The sequence below is a fragment of the Eschscholzia californica genome, unplaced genomic scaffold (assembly GCF_041429995.1).
Source record: "Eschscholzia californica isolate CP2 unplaced genomic scaffold, dmEscCali1.0.p SCAF_1, whole genome shotgun sequence".
In the NCBI taxonomy this organism is placed as follows: domain Eukaryota; kingdom Viridiplantae; phylum Streptophyta; class Magnoliopsida; order Ranunculales; family Papaveraceae; genus Eschscholzia; species Eschscholzia californica.
The window spans coordinates 21,665,185-21,680,961 of NW_028238198.1; the positions used below are offsets into that span (position 1 = coordinate 21,665,185).

At 36.3% G+C, this 15,777-nt stretch overlaps 1 protein-coding gene and 1 long non-coding RNA gene across 2 annotated transcripts; one reads left to right on the forward strand and one right to left on the reverse strand.

Moving 5' to 3' along the window:
• The first annotated feature begins 77 nt into the window (after positions 1 to 77).
• On the forward strand, positions 78 to 5,369 carry LOC147565119 (uncharacterized). Its single transcript, XR_015230114.1, has 3 exons — positions 78 to 388; positions 509 to 778; positions 5,265 to 5,369. It is a non-coding gene; the product is annotated as an uncharacterized LOC147565119 (long non-coding RNA).
• Positions 5,370 to 6,121: 752 nt separating this feature from the next.
• Positions 6,122 to 12,971, reverse strand: LOC147565120 (synaptonemal complex protein ZEP1-like). The gene is made up of 19 exons (XM_086651623.1): positions 12,640 to 12,971; positions 12,465 to 12,514; positions 11,897 to 12,104; positions 11,696 to 11,821; positions 11,374 to 11,472; positions 10,118 to 10,794; positions 9,788 to 10,036; positions 9,570 to 9,698; positions 9,415 to 9,483; positions 9,221 to 9,331; positions 9,005 to 9,112; positions 8,802 to 8,912; positions 8,628 to 8,714; positions 7,614 to 7,703; positions 7,400 to 7,510; positions 7,181 to 7,264; positions 7,020 to 7,082; positions 6,551 to 6,673; positions 6,122 to 6,417 (listed from the first exon to the last, which is right to left on the reverse strand). The coding sequence occupies exons 1-18, from the start codon at positions 12,794 to 12,796 to the stop codon at positions 6,554 to 6,556; spliced, it is 2,649 nt and encodes an 882-aa protein (XP_086507749.1). The 5' UTR covers positions 12,797 to 12,971; the 3' UTR covers positions 6,122 to 6,417; positions 6,551 to 6,553.
• Positions 12,972 to 15,777: the final 2,806 nt, after the last annotated feature.

Consider the following 15,777-nt stretch of genomic DNA (forward strand, 5'->3'; position numbering starts at 1 on the left):
TTCTACTATAAATAGCCGTTAGTTAGTTCTATACAGACAAAAATATACTCCACTTGTAATCACTCTCCTTTTCTTCTATAGTGGTTTTAGGAATAATAAAGTTGGTAAAGTAGTTTTTTGGTCTCTTCCATTTTAATACAAATATAAAAACAAACCGCGGTTGAAGACGAAAAGAGAGGAGAATTCTAGAGAGAGAGAGAGAGTGAGAGAGCAATTCCTTCTAATGAGAGAAAGAGCGATTCTAGAGAGAGAAAGAGTAATGAAGAAGAAGGAAGAAGAAATGAAATTACGTACCTTATCTCGCTGCGTGAAAGCTTTATACCTGATTTCATCCTTGAAAATTTCTCAGAATCAAAACTTCTCAAGTACAACAAAAGTCGACGATCAGGTGAAATAATCTCTCTAATCTAAATACCTTCAAGTTTCATGGAGTATTTCGCATTTCAGTTAGATTTTTACTCTATTTCTCTTGTCTAAAATTCCTCATCTTCTTTCTGTGGAAATTTAGGAACAAGAGCTGATGATGAAAATAATTGAAGATCTGAAGGTAGAATTAGTTAAAGAGCTTTATCAAAATAAGAAGATGAAGAATGATAGTATGATCGAGCGTACTGTTCAGATCTTGTTGGTACTCTCTCTCTTCACTATAACTCTGATCTTTGCCTTTGACGGTTTGAGTTCATCAGTTGAAAGATGATGATTAGATTTTCTTCTGGAATTTGTAACACCTAAATACTATGATTTGTAATTGAATCTGACTGACTTCTGGAATTAGTTAGTGTAACACCCCTATTTTCTTAACATACCAAATTGGGTGGAAATAATAAAAGTCTAGGTCAGTTTTGTTTAGATGAAATACTAGTGGGTTTAAAAACCCTATTTCTCTTCACTTTTGAGGAAACCCTATAGAAAAGAAAGAGGGTGCAGCCGCTCCTTAGTGAAGGAAGGAGGAATAAAGAAGAAAAGTGATGGAAATAGATTTCTCTAGTGAGAGAACAAGCCATGGTTGTGGTCTTAAAGTCATCTAAGGCGAAAAGAGGTAGATTTCCTATCTCCTAATTTTTTTGTAGGCTCTTTCAATTTATTCCATGATAGGTATAGTATTGTTAATCACATGAAATAACGATTAAATGGCTTACAGATTAGTTTTATCTAGAATTTTATAAAACATATAGACAGGACAGTATTTCGGTCTAAATTCAACTTACATCTGGTGATGATATATGAAGAATCTCGGTGTTATTCTTATATGTTTGGAAAGGTCTGTTTGTCTACTTTCTAGTAGTTTAAACGGTTTGTTAATACGAGTTCCGAGTGAAGAGTTACGATAGTTTTCGTACAAGGTGTCAGAACAGTGTCTACTGCACGTTGGTTTACATTAAAATTGAATCTGGTGCAGATATATAACGAATCTAAGTGTGATTTTTATATGGTTAGAAAGGTCTCTTTGTCTACTTTCTATTAGTTCAAACGGTTTGTTAATCCGAGTTCCGAGTGAAGAGTTACAATTGTTTTCGTACAAGGTGTCAGAACAGTCTCCGATGGACGAATTTATTGAGATAATTCACATGGTTTCTGTTCTTTAGGCAATGTATCTCCTAGGTAGATACCTTCTAGTGGTGAGTCTATGTTTGTTAATTATTATTTTTATTTGCTTGTTTGAGATTGCGATGCACGTGAGGATCTACTATGAGCATCATCGCTTCTGACTTGTCATGTGTTGTTGACTTGAATTGTATGGTGAGCTTGTTTGTAATTCTTGATAAGAGTCAATGTTTGTTGTGTATTGGTCTGAGATACCTGAACGAGAGTTTGATGATTGTGTCTTTCGACATAATGTGTTTGTCGACGTATATGTCAAGTTTGTGGCCATAAAGGTTTACCTTAGTTAAAGGCATGATATTTTCTATCTGCTGAAAAAAAAAGGAAAGATCGTTGTATTATCAGGGTTAGTATTAGATTAAAATAATACGAGAACCGAAAAACCTAATAGTTAATCAAAGGACATAAATTATTAATTTCGAGAGGGATTGGATAAATCTGATATATTATGTTAGTATTCACCGTTAAATTTCAGATAATGCCAATAATGAATATGAATGCAATGCTTCCTTGATTGGGGATTGAGCTTGCCTACCCGAGACTTAGGTTTGAGGAAATCTACTGCAGTTGGGTTTTAACCCAACTATTTTGTTTTTCAGGTAATTATTGTGCACTCATGGTAGGTGTTGCTCGTGGATCCAGTTTGAAGGTCTCCAATCTTCGATTTCAAGGCGGTAGCTTGAGATTTGGGATTTGGGGCGCTACAAAGTGGTATCAGAGCTCTAGGTTTAGTGGTCCTAGGGTTGTATTGTGGGTTTGATTGTCGTCGTTAGACACGTCATTGTTATGAACACTTTAATTAGTGTCTTGCGCAACTGGTTGAATCTAGAATGTGCTTTTGGACTTGCTTTGTTGTGAAAACTTGAAAGAAGTTGTCTTTGTGTTTTCGAAATCTAAATGGTGATTGCAAATTTTCCATGGGAAGAATAATGGCTATTGATGTGATGTACTTTTTGTTTGTGATGCGTGCGAGTAAATGTCTTATTTGACCGTGATGTCAAACCTAAGTTATGTGATTGTGATTGTAGCAATACATATATTTATGATATACATGAGGGTACTGAAAATCCCTACTTTTATGGGATTTTGGGTTGTTTGAATGTGTGTTGTGTGATAGTGTATCAGTTGATTATGAATCAACTTAAAAATTTGTTTCGATGAGAAAATGTTAACTGAGAATGGTTGGCTCGACATGTGGGTCGATGCAAACACGAATTTGTTGTCGTGATAGTGGACAACCTCGTGGACCATGATTTTAAATTCTACTTATTGGATTGAACCAAGAATGGTTGGCTCGACATGTGGGTCGATTGCAAACACGGGCTTGTCAATTTGATATTGGACAACCCAGTGGACCAAGAACTTGAGTTCTAATATGGATTGACGATTATAATCCATAAGTGATCGGTGGTTGGCTCGACAGGATGATCGATGCAAACACAAGTTCATTCTTGTGGACCACATACTTCTAGTTTGAGAAGTAATGAATTGAACTAAGACTGGTTGGCTCGACATGTGGGTCGATTGCAAACACGGGTTTGTCAATGTGATATTGGACAACCTAGTGGACCAGGGGTTTGAGTTCAAATATGGATTGACGATTGTAATCCATAAGTAATCGGTGGTTGGCTCGCTTCCTGCTCATATGTGCTCGTGTTGCACGGATCCCCTTTTTGGCAGGTATCCATAGTTTATGAAGAGGTCTAAGTCGATGCAAACACAAGATCATTCTTGTGGACCACATACTTCTAGTTTGAGAAGTAATTACCAACTAGAGGTTGGCTCGCCTCCTGCTCATATGTAAAGTGCTCGTGTTGCACTGTGCTCGTGTTGCACGGATCCCCTTTTTGGATGGTATCCTTTGTCTATTGAGAGGTTTAAGACGATGCAAACACGAATGGTAAGTGACGCTATCTCGTGGACCCCAAAATTGGTTATGCCCCTCCAAAAGGGAAGTTGTATTGTATGAATCTTTTCAACCGTGTAACAGGTTGACTTCAGTTGAGTTGTATTTCTTGTGCTTGTATAACATTTATGTCCTAGCATTTGCTACACTTGATTGCATATTGTTTGTGATTGTGGTATGTTTGATTTCGAGGACGAAATCCTCTTTTTAGGGTGGAAGATTGTAACACCCCTATTTTCTTAACATACCAAATTGGGTGGAAATAATAAAAGTCTAGGTCAGTTTTGTTTAGATGAAATACTAGTGGGTTTAAAAACCCTATTTCTCTTCACTTTTGAGGAAACCCTATAGAAAAGAAAGAGGGTGCAGCCGCTCCTTAGTGAAGGAAGGAGGAATAAAGAAGAAAAGTGATGGAAATAGATTTCTCTAGTGAGAGAACAAGCCATGGTTGTGGTCTTAAAGTCATCTAAGGCGAAAAGAGGTAGATTTCCTATCTCCTAATTTTTTTGTAGGCTCTTTCAATTTATTCCATGATAGGTATAGTATTGTTAATCACATGAAATAACGAGTAAATGGCTTACAGATTAGTTTTATCTAGAATTTTATAAAACATATAGACAGGACAGTATTTCGGTCTAAATTCAACTTACATCTGGTGATGATATATGAAGAATCTCGGTGTTATTCTTATATGTTTGGAAAGGTCTGTTTGTCTACTTTCTAGTAGTTTAAACGGTTTGTTAATACGAGTTCCGAGTGAAGAGTTACGATAGTTTTCGTACAAGGTGTCAGAACAGTGTCTACTGCACGTTGGTTTACATTAAAATTGAATCTGGTGCAGATATATAACGAATCTAAGTGTGATTTTTATATGGTTAGAAAGGTCTCTTTGTCTACTTTCTATTAGTTCAAACGGTTTGTTAATCCGAGTTCCGAGTGAAGAGTTACAATTGTTTTCGTACAAGGTGTCAGAACAGTCTCCGATGGACGAATTTATTGAGATAATTCACATGGTTTCTGTTCTTTAGGCAATGTATCTCCTAGGTAGATACCTTCTAGTGGTGAGTCTATGTTTGTTAATTATTATTTTTATTTGCTTGTTTGAGATTGCGATGCACGTGAGGATCTACTATGAGCATCATCGCTTCTGACTTGTCATGTGTTGTTGACTTGAATTGTATGGTGAGCTTGTTTGTAATTCTTGATAAGAGTCAATGTTTGTTGTGTATTGGTCTGAGATACCTGAACGAGAGTTTGATGATTGTGTCTTTCGACATAATGTGTTTGTCGACGTATATGTCAAGTTTGTGGCCATAAAGGTTTACCTTAGTTAAAGGCATGATATTTTCTATCTGCTGAAAAAAAAAAGGAAAGATCGTTGTATTATCAGGGTTAGTATTAGATTAAAATAATACGAGAACCGAAAAACCTAATAGTTAATCAAAGGACATAAATTATTAATTTCGAGAGGGATTGGATAAATCTGATATATTATGTTAGTATTCACCGTTAAATTTCAGATAATGCCAATAATGAATATGAATGCAATGCTTCCTTGATTGGGGATTGAGCTTGCCTACCCGAGACTTAGGTTTGAGGAAATCTACTGCAGTTGGGTTTTAACCCAACTATTTTGTTTTTCAGGTAATTATTGTGCACTCATGGTAGGTGTTGCTCGTGGATCCAGTTTGAAGGTCTCCAATCTTCGATTTCAAGGCGGTAGCTTGAGATTTGGGATTTGGGGCGCTACAGTTAGAAAGAAAATGAAGAATTGGAGCATGATTTCTTGTGTTTTTGTTTCTCTGATTCTATAGAAAGTAGGTTGAGATGGTTAAATATGATCTGATAGACTTCTTTGATTGATTATATAGTAGGGGTTTGATTAAACGGTATAACAACAATGGGGATGTAGCTCAGATGGTAGAGCGCTCGCTTAGCATGCGAGAGGTACGGGATCGATACCCCGCATCTCCATTTCTTTTTTTTTTCCATGTCTGGCATTTGTCGCCGACCATTTTGGGTTGAGTCCAAGAGCCAAAAATATTTCATGTTTGAACTTTTAATCTGAAAATTATTCAAAAAACCCCAAATCAAAAATCACCAAGGCATGTCTGGGTTGATCAATTTTTAAACCAAGAAAGAAATTCTAATTTTGGGGGAGATAAAAGGGTGATTGATTGCTCTTTTCGCTCAAACTCTTGGGCACTCTACCATCAACACCACTTACACCACCACCATCACCACCACACCATACGTCAGTGTGACACGACTACAGTACTACACGACCACACTACCATCACTCTGACCACCATCATCAAAACTACCACCACTAATAGCATCACCATCATCCCCAAAATTAAGCAATGACTTGATCAACTCCACATCAAATCTCACAATTTGTATTGGAGTTAAGCCTCATTAGGTTCTCACAGGACATTAGAATGATCTCATGTTTGGCTGAAACAAAAATCTACAGCCACTAGCCAAGACTCAAGCTCATTGAACCGTCTCCTATTTTAACCTTTTGTTTTCTAATGCATTTTGTCAAAAAGGAGTTTTGAGTTTGGGCTGATTTTTCGTTCAGTCGTTTGCCCCTTGTAATTGACTAAGATCTACCCAATCAAATGGTGATATTCTATTATGGTATATCTAAATTCGTGGAACAACAATGACATTTTATCTAACTACTACTACAATTAAGTAGTATTCGAGTTTTATACAATTGAACTCTCTATTTCTGAAACTTTGAATGTAAACAAATTCATCAACCGAAATTGAAGTATGCCACCATGAAAACCCAGCAGCAGTAAACAACAATTGTTGTCTCAAACCAAAAAAAAAATGAACTCCGTCGAATTCATCCGTGTGGTGCTTTTCTGACTTTAAATGCATTCTCATCAGATCATGTACTGTGAAAAACATGAATTCGTGTCAGAATTATATACATGACATAAAGGGATTAATGGGAGAAAAGTATATATTAAGAAGTTTATAAACTAAACATTCTTCGACGTGGAGATGACAAAATGGTAAAATTATTACCTTTCAACCGAATGCATAAGGATCGTCTGCATATGGGTTCAAAGACCCTTCGGAAAATAAATCACCAATGTTCGAAGGACGTTGTTGACTACCTCCCAGTGGTTGGTTACCTCCCTTAAGTACCTGAATACAAAATAATCAACTACATTATAAGATCATCTCACATGAATGAAATCAAATCAAACAAGTCTACAAGTAGAAAGAATGGTTACATATTGTAATTGCACCGTCAAATATGAACTATTTGCTACCTGTTCATGTATTAAGAAAACTCTAAACCTAATTTAAATCAGCATGATCTAAGCACTGATAACTGTTCAAGAAATAGATCAAAAGCTATGATCGCCTTATATTTGTATTAATGGCTTTCATTTTATCATGAAAAAAAAATGAAATTTATGACACTTTTAGCTAGTTGTTATAAACAAAGCAGTGAATTAACAGTGTCTTTATAAACTTAAAACTGTACCTTCACGGCGTCCTTATTGGCTTTAGCTTTTGGAGTGGCCAACCTCTTATGCTTCGTCGGATCCTGTGTTATGCATCAGACAGGATAAATTAGGTAACTGACTATGAAAGTTAACTCTTCCTAGATCAAAGTAATAGTTCTAGAGAGGAATAAATACACACCTCAAACATCACTGTGCTTTTTGTTTTACGTTTCGTAATTGTTCTCCCGTTTGCAGTTTCAACTTCATATTCACGTCGAGTTACCTTCATATATTGAAACATCAAGATGGTGGCAATTCAAGTTTTTGAGAGTATTAATGTAAAGTCCATTTAATATATATTTATATATATATATATATATATATATTGACAGATATAGACGAAGAAAATGGTACTTACCTTCCTACTATGCTTCGGAACATTCATCATGCTTCCTGGGTTCTCTTTGTCAACTTTCTTCAACATGTTTGTTACAGGTGTTTGAGATGATACTCTTATGAACTGTGACCCCTAAATTTTGGACAAGCATATAATTAGCTAGCAGTTGTCAGTCTAAGAAAAACCTAGAGTTACTACGAAAGCTAGGTGAATAATTTACTCTTTTATTACTCACTTTCTCTTCATTTTCGGGTCTTGTCGGAGAAAATTGACTTCTTTTTCCCCCGTCAGCATCTCTCATTTTCGTCGACAAAATAGAGTAGTCCTGTGAAAGGTAGCAGCAAAATTGGATGTGTATTATAAACCCTTCACGACATCTTACCCCACCAAAAGGTAGTTGCATATAGAAAATCAATTGAAACCATTTAGAGATGTCAAATGAATTAAGCATTAGATATATAACTCCTGCGAAGCTACAAAAATTTAATTAACAATTGACGGATAGTTCCGAATAGTGGTCAAGTAGATTCAAAAAAATATTATCAGAATTTGGTGCTGCAAATCTGCGAGGAAATAGCACACCTCCATGTAAACTTGCCATTTGGTTATCGAAGAGACTTGGTGAAACCTTTCGTTTTTCAATAATATGGTAGATCATTTCATGAGGGTACTGAATAAATTCCTCCTACCAATGATATAGCCTATAAAAGCGAAAGATATACAATGGCCACTTAAAAGTAAACTATCCTCGGTTACTCTACTACGGGATACCATAAATAGGCAGCTAATGTGGTACCCGGAAGTGAGTCTGTCACATCAGTAAGCAGGGATTTTTGCTATAGAATGAATGTCATCTACTTTGATCTTCGGTGCTTTTCTGAGCTTTGCTTCTCGTAACATAACTATTTGTTGTTCTTTAGATATTATTCGAACTAGACTTGAAAGCGTAAAATAAGATGAAGAATGCTATGGGTTATCAGAGTTAGATGAAGCGTGTTAGATTGTATCAGTAATATGCTTCTACTGTCAAGCGACCAAAATGTTTGGATCCTATGTAGTAATAATAATACTAGTAACTAGTATCGGACTGTGGTGATGAATATAATCAGATTGAAACAAATGATCAAAACTAAGAAAAGATAAAATAAATCAGAAGCTTTCACAAGTAAAACCTTGTAAAATTGCAGTTGTTCTACATGATGGATGTTATATCACTAACATAGTAAAATAAAACAAGAGAAAGCCGAACCTTTTTTGACGTCACTTCCTGGTCCTCTTTTGGATTTCCATCCATTACTTTCCACTGCATTTGCAACAAAGCCCTCTGTCTCTCTTCCTGCAATCCATTAGCATTGAAGGTACAGTTAACACAAGGTCATTATTATCAACTCTCATGACTTAATGATGTCATTGAGATGTATACCTTGGACTTCTGGAGCTCTAGTTCGTTTTCAAGTTTTCTATACTCATCTTCATGTTGAGACCTTAGAGCTTTCATCTGGAGCTCATGCTCTTTCCTCACCGATATGATTTTCTATATTTGGATTTTGAGCATTTATAAATTGTTAGCTACTCTGAACAAGGAAACATGCTCCTATATAAAGATAGGTTCTCCATTAAAATCACCTCTTGCAATTCATCTTCAGCTTGAAGCTGAACATTTTTAAGCTCTTCTTCATGGTCAGACCTAAGATCCATTTCCTTTTTAGCATACTCCTGTTTGATACGACTAAGCTGCAGAATTGATCAGCAGAATGTTGCCGAAATCAGAACTATGACAGATGGTTTATTATCCAGTTTTTTAAGCACTTTTTTACTTGAGCTACTAACTTCAGTACGTACCATAGCAGCATGTTCCTCCTGAAGCCTCATTAAGGATTGCTTTGATTCTTCTTTGGATTCTGCAAGTTTACCGTCACATTGCATTTTCATTTCTCCGACATGTTTTTCGGCCTAAAGGTTCAGAAAACAGGAAAAAGTTAAAACCCAAGTTCTACTTAGAGATTGCCGAAAAATAGACTAAAATATAAGTGTACCTTTTCCTTTTCATGATTAATAATATCCTGCTTCTCCAGCTCAAACTTCCTTCTAATGTCATTAATAGCCTGTAATCTCGTTTCCAGTTCTAAATGAATGAATTCTGCTATTGAAATGAGGGATTTCATATGCCGTGAACAGGGAAATTTATTACCTGATCATTTCTTTGTGAAATTTCTTTTAAATGTTTAGATAACTCTAATTGTTTACTTTCCAGCATGAGATCATATTGCTTTTTTGTTTCTGCAATTGTATTTTCTGCAGCAGCCAATGATGCTTGAATCTGCAATAGGCATAGATAATAGATTTGTGCCTTAACATTCAGCAACCTTAGTAACACCATAAAATGCGACTATAATTTTTTGTTCTCACCTCTGCTCTTTGATCTTCTAGCTGCTTCTCGCTTTCCTTTAGCTGTTGGTGAAGCTGGTCCTTCTCCTCCAAACTCTCATTCAGCTTGTTAATTTGGCTTTCCAATGACGTTATTTGCTCTTCATGTCCCATAATCTCCTTCTGAAGACCTTCTGTCAATTCAGTTTTCCCCTGTAGCTCTGCCTGCATTTTGTCTTGAATCTCTTGATTCTCAGACTGCAATGTTGAAATCGTCCGTAGTAACTCTTGCTGCAATATTCAACCAAGAAGGTTTAAATGTTAATAAAGAATTTAAATGCTAGTTATGGATTAGTGGGGTATAAGACCAACCATTTTATTTTCGGACGCTCTTGAAGCTTCAGATAATTGTTCGATCTTCTCCTGCAAGTCAGTAACAAGCTTTTCCAATTCTGTCTTCTTCAAGATGAGGGTCTCTGCTTCGGACTCCATTTTGCGAATTTTTTCTTCCACTAAAAGGCTTTCTTCAGCGTGTTGTACCATTACAAGTTCCTGGGATTTCTGCAAATCGACATTCTTACACTGTAGCTCTTTGATTTCCAACTGGAGAGCTCCTCTTTCAGATTCAACGTGAAGCAACTGATCATGGAGTCGACTAAATTGGAGTTGAGTCTGATTGGCTGTCAACTCTTTCTCTTGCTGGACTAACTTGTACCATGTTTCAAATTTATGGTTTTGCAGAATAACTTGTTCTGAAACCGTTGCACTCTGTATATCCAAATCAATCAACTTTTTCACCAAACCATTAACTAAATCTTCAAGTTCTTTTATATCTTGACATGACGCAAGTACATGTCTAGACAAATCTTCATTGCTAAGTTGAAGATCACTCTTTTCTTTCTCCAAATTATTCTTAGCATCTGTCAAGCATTTGCACATGTCTTCTTTTAAGCTTAACTCACGTTGCACCTCTTCCAACTGGGAATTAAGACTCTGCAAGCACAACCTCTCTGCTGTAATGGCTCCTTCTAGGTCTTTGATTAAAGCATCTACATGAAAGAATTGAATAAAGGACAGCTTTATTTGAGTCACAAGTTCAAAGCACAATTTGTAACAAAGAGAGCATCCAAAATCGATACTTCGAAAAAAATGAAACGCTCAAATCATCAAAAAGTATATGAGAGGGACAAGGGTATATATGTTGCTATTCGAAAAGCTTACCAATTTAGCCAGACTAACCATCAACACCCAACATCATTACATCAAATTTTATTCCACGCATTAGAGGGTAATATTTTTTGGAGTACTTCTCGTCAAGGTACTAGATAGTAGACCAGATTAAAAGAACGCCAATAGACAAATTGAAGTGTCAACCAAATGAGAAGAAGTATGCACTATCAGAAAATAGATATTTCCTTGAACATCATTTCATCACCGCATAGTTGAAAGTTCAAAAGTTGCTAACAGATTTTAGTATAAAAGAAAAATACTTATTGATCTGCTTGTTGCATATTCATTTATGAGCTCCATCCTAGATTTCAAGTTACACTAGATAAATGGTTCCCACCCATAACAAAACTTTCCCAATACATATGACTCATAAATGTTCAGCACAGGAATAGAAGTACCTTTTTCCCGTATAAGATTGACAGTTCTGCAACTTTCATCCTTGTAAGCTTTCTCTCTTTCCTCCTTCTCAAGTTTGAGCTCCATCAGCTCCTTTTCACCTACCAAAAATCAAATTTAACCATTTCAGAAGTTAGGCATATTGATAAATTATTTTATGGAACCTGTAAGCTCTAGTTCATTATTAAACTTCTTTCGCACATATAAGATTGGTTTTCATCAAAATAGTACAGTACTTCAAATGCAAGGGAAGAAAAAGCAATACTCTGCTTCTCATTGCAGATATCGTTATTGTAATGAAAGCAACATCGGAGGAGTACTTACTATTTGTCACTTTTTCCTCTGAAGACTCCAGCTTTAAAGTTAGACCATTCATCTGTAGGTGCAAACTGTCAAACGCCTTTGTACTGGCTGAAAATTTGTCTTCAAAATGTTTCTTATCTTGCTCAGCTGTTACAAGCACATTTTGAACTATCAAAATTTTTGCACTCTACTTAAATCAAGTGATTGATGAAGGAGACTTACCATCCCGAACCTGACCAGCCAAGTGCTGTAACGTTTCAGTAAGTTGATCACATAATGTCTTTGTCGAAGAGAACTTCGATTCCAATCCTTTCCAGAGCTTAGCATCTTCTTTCTGCTTAACCTGAAGTTTTGCATTTTCATTTACAGCATTTTGTAGTTTCTCCTCCAGGGAATGTATATGCTCCATTGATTTCTTTAGCTTTGTGTTCTTCCTCATTTCAACAAATCAATTATCAGATAGTACCTCAAATTAACAGTTTACTAGTAATCCTCAGTGAAAATCTTATCGTGGCAGAAAAATGCCTAACTGAAATGAAAGCTAATCAAACATCTGAAGAAAATCTAGCACTTTCAGGCAAAAAGCAAAGGAAAACACCGAATTTGAGCTTATTTGATCTAGAAATAGAAGGAAAAGAGGAAAAAACAACAGAAAATGAAGTTATCTGGGAGATAATCAGAAGAAAAATGAACCAGGTGAAATAATGCGAGAGATAGAAGTCAGAAGACATTAAACCTAAAGCGAACTCAAAATAGGAAGGAAAAAAAAACAACAGGAAGCTAATTTTACCGCCATTTCCAGATCAGTTTTCACGGAAGCTTGTTCTTTGACAAGTTTCTCTGGAAATGAAGAAATCAAGTGAAGATAATCATCATAAAGTAAAAGATTCTAATCTTCAACAACAAAAATTAACATAGAAAAGAAGAAAAAAGAGATGAAATTGAATTGTTCTGAATGAAATTACCGGCAGTGAGCTTCAAATTGGCGAAACTACCGGAAGATGTGGAATCTGAAGATGATCGTGAAGACATCGGAATAGTTCTACCTGTTCCAGAAACAGATCCTGATAATGATCGAAATTGATCTAAACTCTTCATACTTGAAAATCCAAGCTTATTCATATCGAATTCTCTGGTTATAATGAAGTCGTAGAAACCCTAGAAATAACGTTGTTGAGAGTTTTCAGAAACTCTCAAGCTCCGGAAACCAATCAGGAAAGAACTGAAAGAGTGAAGTTAAAATGAGCGCGAACTCAATTTATACCGTGACTTTCTTTTCGTCGTTGACTCGTTGAGTTTGTATACTCGTAGATCCGGTTTGTTCACCCTTGCTAGGGTTGGGAGTCGGTCCGGGCCGGTCTGGTCGGGCTTATATCATTCACTGGGTTGGGTTTGGAAACTCGTATTCTATTCGGGCTCTCGGCCTGATTATTTTAAAAATCTTAGTGTCCAAAACCACTCCAAGTCCGTCAAACTTTTCAGATTTCTCGGCTATCGGGTGGTCGGTAATCAAGATTTCAATTTTCACTTTTCAACAAAAGGGCACCTCACGACCAATATATATATTGAAAAATCGACTACGATCTACGTTGGTCCACACCGTTTGAAGGAACGCTTAGAACCTGAGCTATATCCCCATTGTTAGTACTTTGGAATGTTTGGGCCTGTTTGGAGCAGGGTTCAACTAAGCCATTACAAAAAAAACCTCAATCAACTGGTTTTTGTTCACTCTCTAAGTCGTGCTATGCCTAACTCTCTTAAGACAATTTATTATAATTAATTTTTTGGTTCTTAAAATGTTAACTTACTTTGTTTTTGTGATAAGTGAAATGGCCACAAACCTTGAAATTGTTCGTGTTAATGCTTCATCCTCGAACCATGTTGAGAAACTAGAAAAGTTCAAGGGGATTGATTTAAAATTAGTTTCTAACTCTTTAACTTGAGTAGACAGAGTAAAGTTTAGGGTTATTTTCATGTGCTTTTAGATTTTCTATCTCATGGTTATGTCGAGTAAAAATTTTGGTTTATAATTTATTCATTATGTATTAGATTATGAAATTTATTATTTAAATGTGTAACGCTAGAAAATGTGGAAAAATAATATTTTTCAAGGTGAATGTCTTAATTTTCCGCATTTGCGAATTTAGTGTCAAAATCGTATAAATTTCTCAAATGTAATAATATATTTTTAAGCAATGGAGTTGGATTAACGGTATTAAAATTTAAAGGTGCGAGAAAATAAAAGGTCATGCCCCTTTCGCAAAACCCGATACTTATCTATGACCCTTTTGCAAAATAACCCAATAAAAAACTTTGATTTTATAGTGTATATGTGTTTGTTGTATGTATGATTAGGAAGTGGTAAAGATGTTAATAGGTTGTCTTAATCCTAAATTAGAAACATTTAAGAAGTTTCCAAAAAAGAAACTAGTTTTATCTCAAAGCTTCCACTTTAATAAGGCCTCGCTTCTGCATCGCCGTCTATACTAGAGAGAGAAAGAGAAATCGTGTTCGTGTTTTCCGGCAAGGGATCTCCCTTCGTCGGATCTTCCTCTTATGCTTTCCTTTTTTCATTTTCTTTTCCTTTTTCTCTCTTTAATCGTTGATTGATCGGGCTATGGTGGTGGTTTGAGAGGGCGTTTAGGCCTCAGATCTGGTGGCGCTTTAGAGGTGATGGGGTTTGGATGGTGGTTAGGGGTGATTCCTGTTTATAGGTGGAGATGGTTGTGTGGAGAAGTGAAGGAGATGTCAGTATTTTAATGGTGATGGTGGTGGAGTCGTGTTTCTGTGGTGGTGACGGTTGTAGTGTGGGGTATTGGAACAAAGAGGGTTTTAATGGTGGTGGTGGGTTATTTGATCTTTGTGCTGGTTATGGTGGTTTAGTCATGGTGGTGTGTTATTATGGAGGGCTCGGGACAGTGGTGGTGGTGGTAGTCCGGCGAGAGGATGAAGAGGAAGATTATTTAGTTTTTCAGTATACTTTGGTAATTGAACAACGACGGTTTTTCCGGTGCTGGCGGCGGTTTTCCGGTGACGAAGGCGGTTCTTCGATGACGGAGGCGGTTTTCTGGTGACGACGACGATTTTCCGGTGATAGCGGCGGTGGTTCTTTTATTATTATTATTATAGTATTTGTCAGACCTTTAGGGTCTCTTTTCACGATTTTTAGGATCTTTTTGTCGATCTTTAGGGTCTTTTTTCTCGATCTTTAGGATCAACGTGGCTGTGTCTAGTCCAGTTTCTTTCCCTTCATGAGGCACTTTGCATTTAAAGGTATGTAACTCTCATGAAATTTTCAGATGAGAGAAATAAGAATTATCGTCCATGTAAAATCGTGATTTCATGAATGGGAATGTTTCCTTTCGTTCAAGAAAAAAAAAATAAGGCCTTGCTTCTTCTCACTTAGAGCATCTCCAATGCAAAACTCATAAAAATCTCTATTCATCCTATATGTCAAGTTCCAATTGAGATTCTCACTCCTAGGTGGCCTTAATAGAGATCCTCAATTTTTTTTTGTCTCCAACGCAAAACTCTAAACTTATCTTATTTACTTATGTGGCATAGTTATTTTTGTCAATAAATAATTAGTTATTTTAAAAAATATAGAAGTCTCGATTTCTATTGGTTGAAAATCAAATGTTGATGAGTTGGACAATTAGAGATATCTCAAGAGGACACTCTAGAAATAGAGTGTCCTCTTGAGATATCTCTATTCCACCCTCGACACGTCACCTTAGAGATCCAAATAGAGTGTTGCATTGGAGATGAGTTTTAAGAAAAAACTCTAAAAATCTTAGGTGGCACTCAGAGTTTCTAAGATTGAGTGTTGCATTGGAGGTGCTCTTACCCAAGTGTCAAGTGTATGATCTTATTAATAATAGAAAGAAAAGGTGGCAAGGATGATTTTTTTTTGGGTTATTTCCCTAATGGCCCCCAACTTTGTGACCAGTTTCCCGCCTAGCCCCTTACTTTACGAGAAATACCCATATGGCCCCCTACTTTACGAGAAATACCCTATGGCCCCCCTATATGGTTAGAACCCTAGAAGAAATAGTCTCCAAACCATTCTTCTCTCTTTTTCTCTTTCACTCTTTCTCTTTCTG